Below are 15896 nucleotides of genomic sequence, written 5' to 3'. Positions count from 1 at the left end.
ATCTATGCTAAGCTTGATGAGGATCATACTCTACCCACATAATACTGAAAGCCACACTATTAAGCAACCCAGTCCTGTTTGAGGGTACAGATTTTATTTTGATTTCTATATACCTGAAGCCTATGAGAGCTTCTGGCAAACAGTAGGTGAAAGCTCAAAAAATGTGTGGAATAACTATATTAATGATCTCATAAATTACATTCGAATGTTCTAGTCCAGTTCCATTTTATAGAAAATAAACTGAGGTCCAGAGAAGTTTAATAACTTGCCAAAGGCCTTACAACCAATCAGTCAGGGGAAGATCAAGGACTACAATTTTTGGATTCCTGACTAATTAAGGATCCCCGACACTAGGTCCTCCTGACACTGTGAATCATTGTTTGCCATGTATTTTCTACATTTGTAGAAAAAGAAAGCAATACATGCCATATATTTTTATAAGGTGTGGACTTTTCTTAGTGTGTATGGTTTTGATAAAGCTTTTATTGATAGAAAACTCAGAATCAAGAGTGATGGACTACAATCACCCTTAAATGAGGCAGCCTGGCCTGGTGGAAAGAGTATTGGCCTCTGAGAACTGGGGTGTTTATTCAACAAATTTGTTGTTAAGAGGAATAAAAAGATGACTAGGATACTGTCTACGTCCTTAAGCAGCTGATAACCTAGAAGAGGTAGACATGTCCACAAATGATTATTATAAGGCAGAATGTGAAGGGTTATAGAAGTTATGAACAAACTATGGATGTACAAATACGGAAGAATCACTCAAAGTTTGGGAAATCAGGAAAGGTTCTGTTAAAGTTTTTAGTCTTCTAAGAACAGGAAAGATGAGTAGGGCTTTGCTGGAACTGGATAAAGGCCTCTCAGATGGGAAGAGTAAAGCTTTAAGAAGACTGAAAATTGGCTGGTCACGGTGACTCATTGCTGTAATCCTAGCACTTTGGGAGGCCGAAGCGGGTGGATCACCTAAGGTCAGGAGTTTGAGACCAGCCTGACCAACATGGAGAAACCCCGTCTCTACTAAAAATACAAAATTAGCCGGGTGTGGTGGCGCATGCCTGTAATCCCAGCTACTCAGGAGGCTGAGGCAGGAGAATCGCTTGAACCCGCGAGGCAGAGGTTGCGGTGAGCCAAGATCGCACCACTGCACTCCAGCCTGGGCAACAAAAACAAAACTCTGTCTCAAAAATAAAAATAAAGGCTGAATATTGTAGAGGAACTTATAAAGAATATGAACAAAGGTATCTATATATACATCTATCTATTCATTTCTGGAATGGCAAATGGTAGAGTGAGAAGCTCAGCAAATCATTTCCCTCAAAAGGAATAAAATGGACAATTAAAATACTTGAACCATTTAGGATTCTGGAAATTGACCAAAGGCATACAACAAAGTGAGAAGTATTTATCCAAGAAAAACTCCCGGACCAGGAAAGAACAGTGTGTCTGTGATGTTTTAGCCCAGAGCTGCTCTCATCCCCTTCCAGCTCCATCAGCATGGCAGCTCTGTCAGGGCAGGACAGGTTTGAGGGTTACCTGATTTGGAGTGGAATGCAGAAAAACTCCCGTGCTCCTAGACATTGCTAGAAACAAAAGGAATCTCAGTAGCAAATGAATGGGAAAGGCCAATGCAGTTAGCCTAAGGTTTTTGTTCTGGTTGGGGCAAGCAAGAGATTGACAGACAAGCCAGAAACTTAACAGGGAGATTCACGGAATGAAACAGCCATAGTGTACTTGCAACACATCTCTGGTGGCATGGAAGGATGCATGCAAGAGCAAGGTTGAGCATAATTTAAGAGAAACCAGAGAAAGCCCTAGCTACCTCTGAACATTTCTGACTAAACGTGAGGCCTTAAACATAAGACCTTGGGTGAAGTAAAAGCTGGGAAGGCTTGTAAGCTGCATAAACTTTGAATGTGTTCTCCAGTTTACACATGGATCCACTGGCAACACGTAGAAGCCCTTCCTAGTCAAATGTATTTGGGTACAACCTCTGACAAATCATTGGCTGACCACTAAACTATACTGACACAGGGTTGATCCTAGGAAGCCAGGCTTAAAAAATATAAACAAGATTTTAGAAATACAAAACTAAGCAAAGACATCAATGACTGTGCAACATGGGGAAAAGAGCCTCCAAAGAATTAGTCTACACCAATCACTAAACAAACAGAACATCAGCTGCAACAACTACCACCTCGCTGGGTCAGAGAGATCAGATCAGAACCCAGAGGTCTACAATAATGTTATCTAAAATGTCCAGTTTTCAACAAAAAATTACAAGATATGCGAAGAAGCAGGAAATAGTGGCCCATTTTCAGGAAAAAGAAGTACCTTAACTCTACCCCACTAGATGCCAGAATCACCCCCTACCCCCAGTCATGACAACCAAAAATGTTTCCAGACATTGCCAAATGTCCCTGAAGGGAGGAAGGGCAAAGTCACCCTCTGGCTGAGAACTACTGCTCTAACGCTAGTTATCACATAGTGTGATACTGGGATAAGACATATATCAATGGAATAAAATTAAGAGTCCAGAAATTAGTATCAGCTGACATTTCACAAAGGTGCCAAAGCAATTTCTAGGAAAGGCATAATCTTTTCAATAAATACTGAGATAACTGGATATTCATGCACAAAACATTGTTAGACCCTTCATATACATGAGGAATTAACTGAAAATGAATCACAGACCTAAATGTAATAGCTAAAACTATAAAACTTTTAGAAAAAAATTTAGGTCAACTCTCAGTGACTTTGGATTAGGAAAGGAAAGTATAATCCATAGAAGACAACATTGATAACACTTTAGTAAAATTAAATTTTTCTGCATGTCAAAGACATGAATAAAAAATCGAAGACAAACCACAATCTCAGAGAAAATAAATACAGAATATATAAAGAACTCTTACAACTCAGTAAGACAATTCAATTTTTAAAATGGGCAAAATTTTGGAATAGGCATTTTGCCAAAGACATGAACAGTTACTATCACAGATGGTCAACATCATTAGTCATTTGAGCAATGCAAATTAAAACCACAATGAGATACAACTTCACACTCGTTAAAATGGCTATAATTAAAAAGGCAGATAATAAAAAGACAATAACAAGTATTAGTGGAGATGTGGAGAAACTGGTACCCTTGCCGTCATACATTGCTAGTGAGAATGTAAAAACAGTACTATGGAAGACAGTGTGGTAATTTATTGAGAAGTTATATATAACTTTACCATATGACTCAGAAATTCCACTCCTACGTATATACTTGAGAAATGAAGACATATATCCACCCAAAGACTTGTATGCAAATATTCTTAACAGCATCATTCATAATAACCAAAAACTGGAAACAACCCAAATGTCTATCAATTAGTGAATGGTTAAATATGGTACATCCATACAATGAAATTTGTTCAGCAGTAAAAAGGAGTAACTCTTGATAGTTGCTATAGCGTTGATAAACCTTAATTGCAAAACATTATGCTAGGTTAAAGAAGCCAGATGCAAAAGACTACATACTGTATGATTTCATTAATATGAAATGTCTAGTTAAAAGGCAGATCTACAGAGACAGAAAGCAGACCAGTGGTTACCAGTGGCTGGGATGGAAATGGAGATTGACTGTAAATCAATAAATGGGATATTTGTGGACTGTGGGATAGTTGTAGTTTTATAAACTTACTAAAAAATCATTAAATCATACACTTAGAGTGGGAATATTTTATGTAAATCACATCTCAATAAAACATTTTTTAAAAAGTTAAAAGGAAATTGCAAGAAATTTTTATATCCTTACCATATAAAGATAACTGCTATTAACTTTTTGTATATATTTTTGCTGTGTATCCAACAAAAAGTGACTTCTGCCATAGTTTTTAAACTGCTTGGTTCACATGCATTATCAATGTATTTGCATATTAAATTTTTTTATAACCACAACAAAAATACACGTCTTATTTCATAGAACCATGAAGGATAACACTGAAAGACTATCTTAAAGATCATCTAATGCCTTCATTTCATCCTCCCTTTTGGGTTTCAGTTTCCTTGTGCCTAAAATGAGAAGGTATAATTAGATGTTTTCTTGGCTCTTCACTGCCCTGTTTTAATTGCCCTTATTATTTTTTTTTCTATTCCTTTAGAAATGATTACTCCAATCTGCTAACAAAAATACGTAAAAACAACTAAAGCTTTAAGCTAAATTTGGGCTGTCTGGATTTTTCTCATTTAATTATCCTAGAAATCCTGTATTATCCCTTTTTTAGAGGCAAGAAAATTGCGATTTAGTAGGGTTAAGAAATTTGTCTTAGAAAGTAGATTCAACCGGGCGCGGTGGCTCAAGCCTGTAATCCCAGCACTTTGGGAGGCGGAGGCGGCGGATCACGAGGTCAGGCGATTGAGACCTTCTTGGCTAACACGGTGAAACCCTGTCTCTACTAAAAATACAAAAAATTAGCCGGGCGAGGTGGCGGGCTTCTGTAGTTCCAGCTATTCGGGAGGCTGAGGCAGGAGAATGGCGTAAACCCGGGAGGCGGAGCTTGCAGTGAGCTGAGATCCGGCCACTGCACTCCAGCCTGGGCGACAGAGCGAGACTCCGTCTCAAAAAAAGAAAAAGAAAGTAGATTCAAGGTTACCAGGTGACATGGTTTGCTGTGTCCCCACCTGAATCTCATCTTGAACTGTAGCTCCCATAATCCCCACATGTTCTGGGAAGGATTTGGTGGGAGGTAATTGAATCATGGGGGTGGGCTTTTTCCCGTGCTGTTCTTGTGATAGTAAGTCTCATGAGCTCTGATGGTTTTATAAAGGGCAGTTCCCCTATACAAGCTCTCTTGCCTGCTGCCACGTAAGACATGCCTTTGCTCCTCCTTTGCCTTCTGCTATGTGAGGCCTCCCCACCCATGTGGAACTGTGAGTCCATTAAACTTCTTTTTCTTTATAAATTACCCATTTTCAAGTATGTCTTTATTAGCAATGCGAGAACGGACTAGGAGTTGGGGGAGGAAAGGGAGCACTGGGGAGTTATTGTTTAATGGTTACAGAGTTTCTGTTAGGAATGGTGAAAAATCTGGAAATAGGTAGTGGCAATATGTTGCACAACATTGCTAATGTAATTATTAATGACATCAAATTGTACACTTAAATGGTTAAAACAGTAAATTTTATGTTAGATATATTTTACCACAATAAAAATAGAATGAAATAAACTTGTTAGGTCAACCAAGAAGGGTGCAGGCTCACTCACTATCTGAACCATTCTGAGCACTATTTGCATAATGACAGTTCCTTTGCAATCCAATGAAATAAAGATGGGTATTTCGGTTACCTGGCAAACAAAGAGAAGTCCAGATTTTATCAAATTATAGTCACTTAGAGCTCCTTATTTTTTAATTTTTTTTCTGGTCCTGTTTTAGTTTTAGTTGTTCCGGAAAATATAAGTCTGCAATTAATTTTGATACATCCACAATGTAATTTCTTAAGTTTAAAAATTTTATCAAGTTGAAATCCACTGTGCCAGGAAGAATTAAGAAATCAAGGATGTAAACTGGCTGTCATTTCAGAAGGTTTTTACCACTACCTTATTTGATGCTCCCTGGGTAAGGGGTTTTAAATATCCTGTGCTTTTACAGTATTGACAGACTAAACCACTATCTATAGTCCAGCTGATACTATTGCTCAAGCCTTTTGGGCCTATATTTGCCCAAGAATCACTTAAGAAAGGTCAGGTCAGATTTTAATGTGACAGAATGAGGTTCAGTGACTGAGGCAGTCTTTAAGCTTAATGATCTCAGAGGCTGGACTGGACTAGCTCTTAGAGATAACATTACAGTAATACTATAAGGTTGTCACATAAGTCTATGGTTTGTTTTCTCAAAATAGTTGGAATAAAATCCGACTCTCTAAGCTAGTTCTTCATCTTTCTGTAACATCAAGAATGTAAAGATTAGCTGATCCAGAAGAAAGACTCTCTGAACGAGAGACTGAAGGCCACCAGTTACTGTAAAAGCCAAAGTTGCTCTTCTGTACATAGGAAGAAACTAAACTGTCATCAATGGGTAAAAATGAAGGCTAAACAAAGAATTTTCACTTAAAGAACATCTTTATTTGAACTTTAATATACAATATTACCTTTAATTTATAAAAACCACATACTAGAGGACATGACTGGAAATCAGTTCAGGAGCAGCCAGTGGGTACCAATTTAGGAGATTATACTTACCCCACTTACTAGTTTAAGAAAAAATTCTATCAATGAATTTGAGACCAGTGATACTGAAGGATGGCATTTCAACTTCCAAATGCAGTAATTAAAATTGAAGATATTTTATTTAATTCAGCAAAAACTTCTAAATTTTCTTTAAAAAATATTTTTTTCCCAATGAAGAACTGAGCTTATCTTTATTATGTTTTCTGGTATACATCTTACAGTAGAATTTTGTAGAAATCAAATAGCCACAAGATATTTGCAATTGTTTAAAATCCTCTGCATATTAGTATGTATGTGTATGGGTGTGTGTGTGTGAGTCCCCACACTTACATTCACACCGAGCTGAAGCAGCCTGATAGCATGTTGGACCTGGAAAGGCAGTTCATTTATAATGTGGAAGACAGACAGTAAGTCTCTGCTCCCTCTATCATTCTGAATACAGGCTTCCCCTCCTCTAAAAATTTCCCAAGATAGTGAAATATTTGACAAACTTCTTAAAGAAAAATCTATTATCTGTTAGCATGATTGGTGCACTGCAATGTATCTGCTAGTAATATGGTGTGTAATTTCACAAGCATTTTATGATTTCTGCAATTGTTAGGCTCAAACCAAGTTTGAAATGGATTAGCTGTTAAATAGTGGAAGTTTAAGGATGAGGTATGCTTTAGTTGAAAATGATGCATATAGACATTCTGAAATAATGCTACTGACTTGTAAAGGAATTGAGGAGAGTTATGCAAGAGAAACGGATTCTCCTTTTGGATACACCTTTTCTCTGCACTCCTCAGACTCAGGCTATTCTAGAGGTAACAGGGGCAGTACCGTTCTGCAGTCTAAAAAAGGAATAGTGGCTGCCAAATAGCAAATGAGTCACATAACCCATTTTCTGTTGCTTAGAATTCTTCAAAAGTTTGCTTTCTGCAGCACAAAGATCAAACATTCTATCATATTCTTGTTGTAGAGCTCTAAGAGTACCCAAGTGGATGAATTTCTGCAGCTCCAGCAATCCAGAATCCTGGTCAATGAGGGTCAATGAGCATGAGGACTTGGAGAATATAGTATTTTGACAATACACAGACCTTCATTTTACATAGAGAATCTGAAATTATGGCATTAAATGTCAAGGCAAAGATAATGGCGGATAGCATACCCATCTTCCCTTACCCCCATTCTGCCTCTTTCATTATAGTCAATCGTCCTGAAACCTGAACAGACTCCAGGAAGAGTGTATCTACTTTCAAGATAACAAAATAAATAGCTTTAGGTTATACAGGTACACACAGTCATACATATGCACATCATTTTGATTTAAAAATGAATTACATAAATCAAAACAGAGAGAAAAGATGCAGATCAAAGGTTAGAAGGTCTAACACAAAATAAACTTGGGATCAGAGTCACTAATTATGACCCATGGACCAAATCCAGCCCTCCCTCTGCTTTTGTAAATAAAGTTTTCCTGGAACATAGCTACGCCCATTCTTTACATGGTATCTATACCTGTTTTCAACAATTCAACAGCAGAAATGAGTAATAAGAGAGACTGTATAGCTCCCATAGCCTAAAATATTATCTGGAAGCTTGCTGACCAGTTATAGATCAAAAAGAGCATGTCCATCATGCTCTGAATGAGCTAAAGTAACAGGAAATCATCTTTATTCGTGTTCTTGAGCCAGAATAAATGGATTAAAATATCTCCGTATCATATATAGTTACTCTAAATTCTGCTTATTAGTGCAGCCAAAACCAGTTTCCAACTGTTAATTAACAAAAAGTATTAAAAATTTATCTGTGTATAATTGTATTTATATACATATATAGATCTTGATCATATATATAATAGAGAGAGAGAGGAAAACATAGGAGCTAGCCAATTTGAGTATAAGGAAACCTAAAGAAAAATAACTCAAAATATTACTACTAGGAACTGTTATTTGGAACTCTGAATATTTTAGTATATTTTTCTTTATATTTAACAGCATGGGACTATTAATAGGGCCCATACCAGAGGAAAGACAATTTACAATTGCAAATTTTACCCATGAATTATGTGACAAAATCTTTTTGAATATAAAATAACCAGCATTTCTATAAAACACTGCTTTTTAATTATGCAATTAAAGTGATATAGCAAAATAAGAATGTTTTTATTTCTAAAGTAAATATTTTAGTCAAAGTTGCATCAGAAATCAAGTATTTCTTTGACATTTTCAAGAGATTTTACTTATTAACTACAATTATAGTTGTTAGTATTATATAATAACACATTGTTTTAAAATATATTATAAACCTTTTCTTTTTCCTCTTTATATGAAATATAAAATTAAGAATTTTGTAACACGATTCATATTGGAAACGTTTAAAATGTTGTGAGCTACTCTCATACAGAAAATGCTGTGGAATCACATAAAACATTCTAATGATTGAAAGTGCCAGGAACAATGCTTGGCACATATTAGATACTTCATAAATGTTCGTTCACGCATTCTCTCATTTACTCATGCACTCATTAAAAAAACTCCAGGCTTAAGGAGAAACTGCATTATAATGAGAAAGGCAAACACAATCTTTTATCAACAAATTTGGAGTTTTGACAAAGACTTTGGCAATGGAGAGCGGAGAAGATGAGAGGATGATGATTAAGATTTCAAACTGCTTGGTTAAAATCTAGCAAGTATAGCCCTGAGTTGCCCTATATGACATCATAGAGGATCAGGGTCAATACTCCATAAAAAGAACGCATTTCCTTTCAATACCCAGGTTTCATTTTACATATAAACATCTGCTTGAAAGTCAGGAATACGTTGATGTTAGAGAGACATAAAATATGCAACCCACAAGAAAGTAAGAACCACCTGACTGGGGACTTATTTTTCGAGTTGAGACTTCTTTTTGGTTAGGGCCCCATTCTCTTGGTTTTAACAACTTAATACTGGTTGAATAATAATAATAATAATAAATCTGGTTTAACATAAAAAGTGTGATTCTAAAATGAAGAGAAATAAATGTAGAAGGAAGAAGAGTGTTCAAAATTCCTGTTTTTTCTATTATGCACCAACTGATCTATCTATTCTGCACATTTGTGCCAAAGGCACAAGGTAAAGTGTCAGCTCTTTGAAGAGGCACCTGGAAAGGACCATTTCTGGGCTTTTTGCAGAAGGTCTTATAAATGCAATGAATATTTAACCTGAGTATTAAGGTCTAAAAAATGCAAAGAGCTGTAAAAGACAGAAGAAAGGAAAGAACATTCTTGGAAGCTAAGCATTATATGGGATAAGAATTGATCCTGAAGGAAATAATTTAAAAATCTATAACAAAAATAAAACATGACACTGGCAAGTCATTTGTAGCTGACTTTAATTGCCTTTGGTATTCAGGAGATTTAAAAAATGATGGTAATTTTATAAGCTCTAGTCTTTCCATCACACAGAAGGTAGGGAGTGGTAAAGAAGACCCTTCCATTGTCCCTGTCAAATTCTTTGTTTGTACCAGAACTGGCTCTGCTTGCGTACTTCCCTGCCTTCTCTTAAGCTTCAGTCATCTGGGTAATACAAATAGAGCACTTGGGAGTAGGGGTTCTGTCTCCTCATTCCTTGAGAAGTTCCTGCGGAACCAAGAAGGTCCCTTTACGCTGCATTATTCTCAACAAGGTGAAAGAGAATTCAGAGAGTTCAATGCCATCTGCACTGCTGCTCTGGGTCTTGGCCAACTCAGGTTTTTCACTTTTTCTCAGTGATTCATAAGTGGGCTTGTGCTACTTTTATGAGGAAGGCTAATGTTTTTTAGAACCAAATACTTTCCCTTTTCCCTTCTAGAGTTACAGTAGTATATATAACTTTCTCATTTAGAAATTTAAATGTTCAAGTAGTAAAAGATATTACAATGTCAAAACATGTGCTATAATTTAACTCTCTTAAGGACTATTGTAACTGGCCCTGCATCTTTGTTTTCTATGTATACTGAAAACTTTTGCAGTGGTTATCATTTACGGATCATCAGCAGAACTGTCAAAATTAATGATTTGTGGTGTAAGATGATCAACCTTAGAAAATATTATATTAATTAATCAAGTCTTTTCCCAACTTAAAAGCTAAGTTAAAAAGAAAAGCTATCAAACAAGAAAATAAGCCTTCAGAATTCCAAGGTGGGCTTCTTGTACGAACTTTGTTTCATGAAATCTTCAAATTCAGAGTAAATATTATACTAAACTGTTTCTAACTTTTATTAATGTCAATGGAAGATGTCTACATTAAATGAAAAGAGCAAAAAAGTATCTTGCACTGTCACATAAATTTAAGGACAGAAAATTTGTTAAGCACTAGATATTTATCTTATAGTTCCTGATAAAATTTAAGTTCTTTTTGCCGAAATATAAAGAACTAGTAGTTTATTTAAAAAGAAATATCAATGCAAAACCTACTGATAAGATAAAAGTCCCTTAGACGTGTTCCAATTTTAGTGTAATAACACCACTCTTTTAACACTGAAAATTGTTCTGAAACTATTCTGATTCTTTGGAATTCTATAATATTCTTGGAGAAAATTAAAATACATAAAATATCTGTGAACAACTCACTCATCTGATGAGATTATAAATAAAAGATCCCCTATCCCTATTCCAGATAGAATATTTAAGAAAGTTTCACTGGGTTTGTTTTGCTTTAATAAGTTATAAAAGTAACTTATTTAGCTTATCAAGGCAAATTTAGAGCTGCCTAATAGTATAGTGAATTTTGCCAAGCCACATAAAAAAAGTTGTAAGTTGAGTGACTGTACTAACTTTATTATGAAATTAAAGTGAATAAAATTTACTTGGTAGATGTGTTGGTCTGGAAAAATAAAGTACCAACAAAACCAAGGATTGCTCTTAGAATAGGTTTCAAGGCAACAAACTGCGGCATCTTCCCACTTTCTGTCACGCTACTAACTGTAGACTGAACTACATGCAAAAAATCCCAAACCCAGGCTCATAAGTGGTGATTATGATAAACAGCAGTTTCGATGATTCCATATGAAGAAAAAGATTTGAGTATTCTTTTTGAGATCATGCCCCCAGAGAAAATTAAACTTAACCAAGAAATTTCAATGAAATAGACTGGGATTTGAAATGGTTGCCAGTCTGGTCATCCAATGGGGAACTTGAAAATTCAGATAGGGTTAGGTACTCCTATTTCTTTTTTGAGTCTTCTTGTTACTGATACAATTATACTATTCTTTCATTCTTGTTTATTTTAGTTCATTCCATTATTAAAATGGAGAAAAAGTGATAAGCAATATGTAAATATTTGATTTGAATGCTGCTCCACTGTAGGAGGAAACAAATATATAATTGGTTCCAAAGGCCATCTTGAACTCCTGCAAGGTGCTCTATATTCTTGGCTTGCTTTCAGGAAGTCTAGCCTCCAGACTTCAGGACTCTAAAAACAATACAGTAGAAACAGGCAACATTTCTCATGTGACCACCTCATTAACGATCAAAGCACATCCAGGTCTCTGTCCTACATATACCAGAACATGTTTTGGTCAGGTATAAAATGGAATAATTTCAAAGTTGACGTATCTACAAGTTGAAAAGTCTTAGGGGGAATAGTTTCACCCTGTCATGTTGACATAGAGGTCCAGGTTTTCAAAAGCCGCCTCTCCAAACTAATTTCTGTAGTGGTCCATGTAAACAAAACACAGGTGAGAATGGTCCTTCTGGAACTGCTTTCATCGGACAGCAGGATTACCTGAAAGTGTGGTGTTGGCTAAATGTAACACAGGCAGAGGGTGAGCCTCTGTATTAAACACCCAGTGGTCTAAAGGTAAAAGGTCATCACCGGAGAACAGCAGATACAAATATCTGAAAATAAAAAGGGGAGAAATGAGCTTCAGTTAGAATTCAACAAGAACATGAAGTGAGCTCACTTATAATGGCAGAGAAAACCAGCAACCTATTTTGAGCAGCTTTGATGAAAAACATCACAGAAATAAACCTCAGTCACCCAAATGATCTAAACACAAAGACAAGAGGTTTCAGAACAGTGTATAAGAAATCCAGTAAGATGAACAACTAGACCTGCTGAAATAAAACAGTTTAAAAAAAATTCCGGCCAGGCGTGGTGAAGAGGGCAGACACCTTTGTCTTGTTCCTAATCTTAAAGAGTAACACATTCAATTTTTCAATATGATGTTAGCTGTAGGTTTTTCATATATGCCCTTATCAGGTTAAGAAGTTTCCCTCTATTCCTAGTTTGCTGAGAGTTTTTATCAGAAATGGGTGTTGGATTTTGCCAAAGACTTTTTCTGTGTCTACTGAGGTGGTCTTTTTTAGTTCATTGATTGATTTTCAAACGTTAAATCAACCCTCCACACCTGGGATATACCCATTTAGTCATAACGTATTATCTATTTAATTTGTTGTTTGATTTGTCAAAATCTTGTTTAGTTCTATCTATGTTCAGGAGGAATATTTGTTCTGATGAGGACTCTGCTGTCATTCATTTTTTTTCTATAAGTTATTGGGGTACAGGTGGCATTTGGTTACATGAGTAAGTTCTTTACTGGTGATTTGAGAGATTTTGGTGCACTCATAACCTGAGCAGTACATACTGCCTCATATTTGTAGTCGTTTATCCCTCGCCACCCTCCCACTCTTCCCCCAAAGTCCCCAAAGTCCACTGCATCATTCTCATGCCTTTGTGTCCTCATAGCTTAGCTCCCACATATCAGTGAGAACATACGATGTTTTGGTTTTTCCATTCCTGATTTACTTCACCTAAAATAATAGTTTCCAATCTCATCCAGGTCACTGCAAATGCTGTTAATTGGTTCCCATTTATAGCTGAGTAGTATTCCATCATATAAATATACCACAGTTTCTTTATCCACTCATTGATTAATGGGCATTTGGGTTGGTTCCACGATTTTGCAATTGTGAACTGTGCTGCTATAAACATGCGTGTACAAGTATCTTTTATGTATAAAGACTTCTTTTCCTCTGGGTAGATACCCACTATGGGATTGCTGGATCAAATGGTAGTTCTACTTTTAGAAGTTAAAAGATAGTTCTTTAAGGAATCTCCACACTGTTTTCCATAGTGGTTGTGCTAGTTTACATTCCCACCAGTAGTGCAGAAGTGTTCCCTGATCACTGCATCCATGCCCACATATAGTATTTTTTGATTTTTTTGATTATGGCCATTCTTGCAGGTGTAAGGTGGTATCACAATGTGGTTTTGATTTGTATTTCCCGGATCATTAGTGATGTTGAGCATTTTTTCATGTTTGCGGGCCACTTGTACATCTTCTTCTGAGAACTGTATATTCATGTCCTTAGCCCATTTTCTGATGAAATTGTTTCTTACTGATTTGAGTTTGGTGCAGATTCTGGATATTAGTCCTCTGTCAGATGTATAGATTGTTAAGATTTTGTTCCGCTCTGTGGGTTGTCTGTTTACTCTGCTGACTGTTCCTTTTGCCGTGCAAAAGCTCTTTAGTTTAATTAAGTCCCAGCTATTTATATTTGTTTTTGTTGCATTCGCTTTTGGGTTCTTGGTCATGAAATCCTTGCCTAAGTCAATGTCTAGAAGGGTTTTTCCAATGTTATCTTCTAGAATTTTTATCGTTTCAGGTGTGAAAGTCCTTAATCCATCTTGAGTTGATTTTTGTATAAAGTGAGAGATGAGGATCCAGTTTCGTTCTTCTACATGTGGCTAGCCAATTATTACAGCAACATTTGTTGAAAAGATGTCTTTTCCCCACTTTATATTTTTGTTTGCTTTATCAAAGATCAGTTGGCTGTAACTATTTGGCTTTATTTCTGGTCTGTTCTGTTCCATTGGTCTATGTGCCTATTTTTATACCAGTACCATGCTGTTTTGATGACTATGGCCTGAGGTATAGTCTGAAAGCAGGTAGTGTGATGCCTCCAGATTTGTTATTTTTGCTTAGTCTTGCTTTGGCTATGTGGGCTCTTTTTTGGTTCCATATGAATTTTATGATGTTTTTTCTAGTTCTGTGAAGAATGATGGTGGTATTTTGATGGGAATTGCATTGAATTTGTAGATTGCTTTTGGCAGTATGGTCATTTTCACAATATTCATTATACCCATCCATGAGCATGGGATATGTTTCCATCTGTTTGGGTTGTCTATGACTTCTCTCAGCATGTTTTGTAGTTTTCCTTGTAAAAGTCTTTTGCCTCCTTGGTTAGGTATATTCCTAAGTGTTTTTATTTCATTTTTTACAGCTATTGTAAAGGGGGCTGAGTTCTTGATTTGATTCTCCACTTGGTCACTGTTGTTGTATAGAAGAGCTACTGATTTGTGTACATTAATTTTGTATCTGGAAACTTTGCTGAATTATTTTATCAGTTCTAGGAGCTTTTTCTGGAGGAGTCTTTAGGGTTTTCAAGGTAAATGGTCATATCATCAGCAAACAGTGACAGTTTGACTTCATCTTTATCAATTTATATGCCCTTTCTTTCTCTTGTCTGATTGCTCTGGCTAAGAGTTCCAGAACTATGTTGAAGAGGAGTGGTGAGAGTGGGTATCCTTGTCTTGTTCCAGTTCTCAGAGGGAATGCTTTTCAACTTTTCCCCATTCAGTATTATGTTTGCTGTGGGTCTGTCACAGATGGCTTTTATTACATTGAGGTATGTCCCTTGTATGCCGATTTTGCTGAGAGTTTTAATCATAAAGGGATGCTGGATTTTGCCAAATGCTGAATCTACTGAGATGATCATGTGATTTTTAGTTCTGTTTATGTAGGGTATCACATTTATTGACTTGCATATGTTAAACCATCCCTGCATCCCTTGTATGAAACCCACTTGATCATGAGGGATTATCTTTCTGATATGTTGTTGGATTCCGTTAGCTAGTATTTTGTAAAGGATTTTGGCATCTAGGTTCATCAAGAATATCAGTCTGTAGTTTTCTTTTTTGGATATGTCCTTTCCTGGCTTTGCTATTAGGGTGATGCTGGCTTCACAGAATGAATTAGGGAGGGTTACTTCTTCCTCTACAATAGTGTCAAAGGATTGGTACCAATTCTTCTTTGAAAGTCTGATATAATTCTGCTGTGAATCCATCTGTTCCTGGACTTTTTTTTGTTGGTAATTTTAAAATTACCATTGCAATCTCTCTGCTTCACTATTGGTCTGTTCAGGGTATCTAATTCTTCCTGATTTAAGCTAGGAGGGTTGTATTTTTCCATGAATTTATCCACCTCTTCTAGGTTTTCTAGTTTATGTGTAAAGGTGTTCATAGCAGCCTTGAATGATGTTTTGTATTTCAGTGGTGTCAGTTGTAATATCTCCTGTTTTGTTTCTTAATGAGATTAACTGAATTTTCTTTCTTTTCTTGGTTAATCTTGCTAACAGTCTATCAACTTTATCTTCTCAAAGAACCAGCTTTTTGTTTCATTCATCTTTTGCATTTTTTTGTTTGTTTGTTTCAATTTCATTTAGTTCTGCTCTGATCTTGGTTATTTCCTTTCTTCTGCTAGGTTTGGGTTTGGTTTGTTCTTGTTTCTCTAGTTCTTTGAGGTGTGATCTTAGAATGTCAGTTAGCGCTCTTTCGGTCTTTCTGATGTAGGCATTTAGGGCTGTGAACTTTCCTCTTAGCACTGCCTTTGCTGTATCCCAGAGGTTTTGATAGGCTGTGTCATTACTGTCATTCAATTTGAAGAATTTTTTAATTTC

The 15896-nt window shown here is 36.2% G+C and overlaps 1 protein-coding gene across 2 annotated transcripts in view; it reads right to left on the bottom strand.

The window, feature by feature from the left end:
* Positions 1–6084: 6084 nt before the first annotated feature.
* The window catches only part of MAN1A2 (mannosidase alpha class 1A member 2), a 168465-nt gene continuing 158653 nt past the window's right edge, over positions 6085–15896 (bottom strand). For both annotated transcript variants that reach the window (XM_050779005.1, XM_050779009.1), the window contains exon 13: positions 6085–12053. In XM_050779005.1, the coding sequence (XP_050634962.1) occupies positions 11921–12053 (133 nt within the window). In that variant the 3' untranslated portion in view covers positions 6085–11920. The remainder of the gene's footprint in view (positions 12054–15896) is intronic.

Source organism: Macaca thibetana, chromosome 1 (assembly GCF_024542745.1).
Source record: "Macaca thibetana thibetana isolate TM-01 chromosome 1, ASM2454274v1, whole genome shotgun sequence".
In the NCBI taxonomy this organism is placed as follows: domain Eukaryota; kingdom Metazoa; phylum Chordata; class Mammalia; order Primates; family Cercopithecidae; genus Macaca; species Macaca thibetana.
This window is presented reverse-complemented; position numbering and strand designations above follow the sequence as displayed.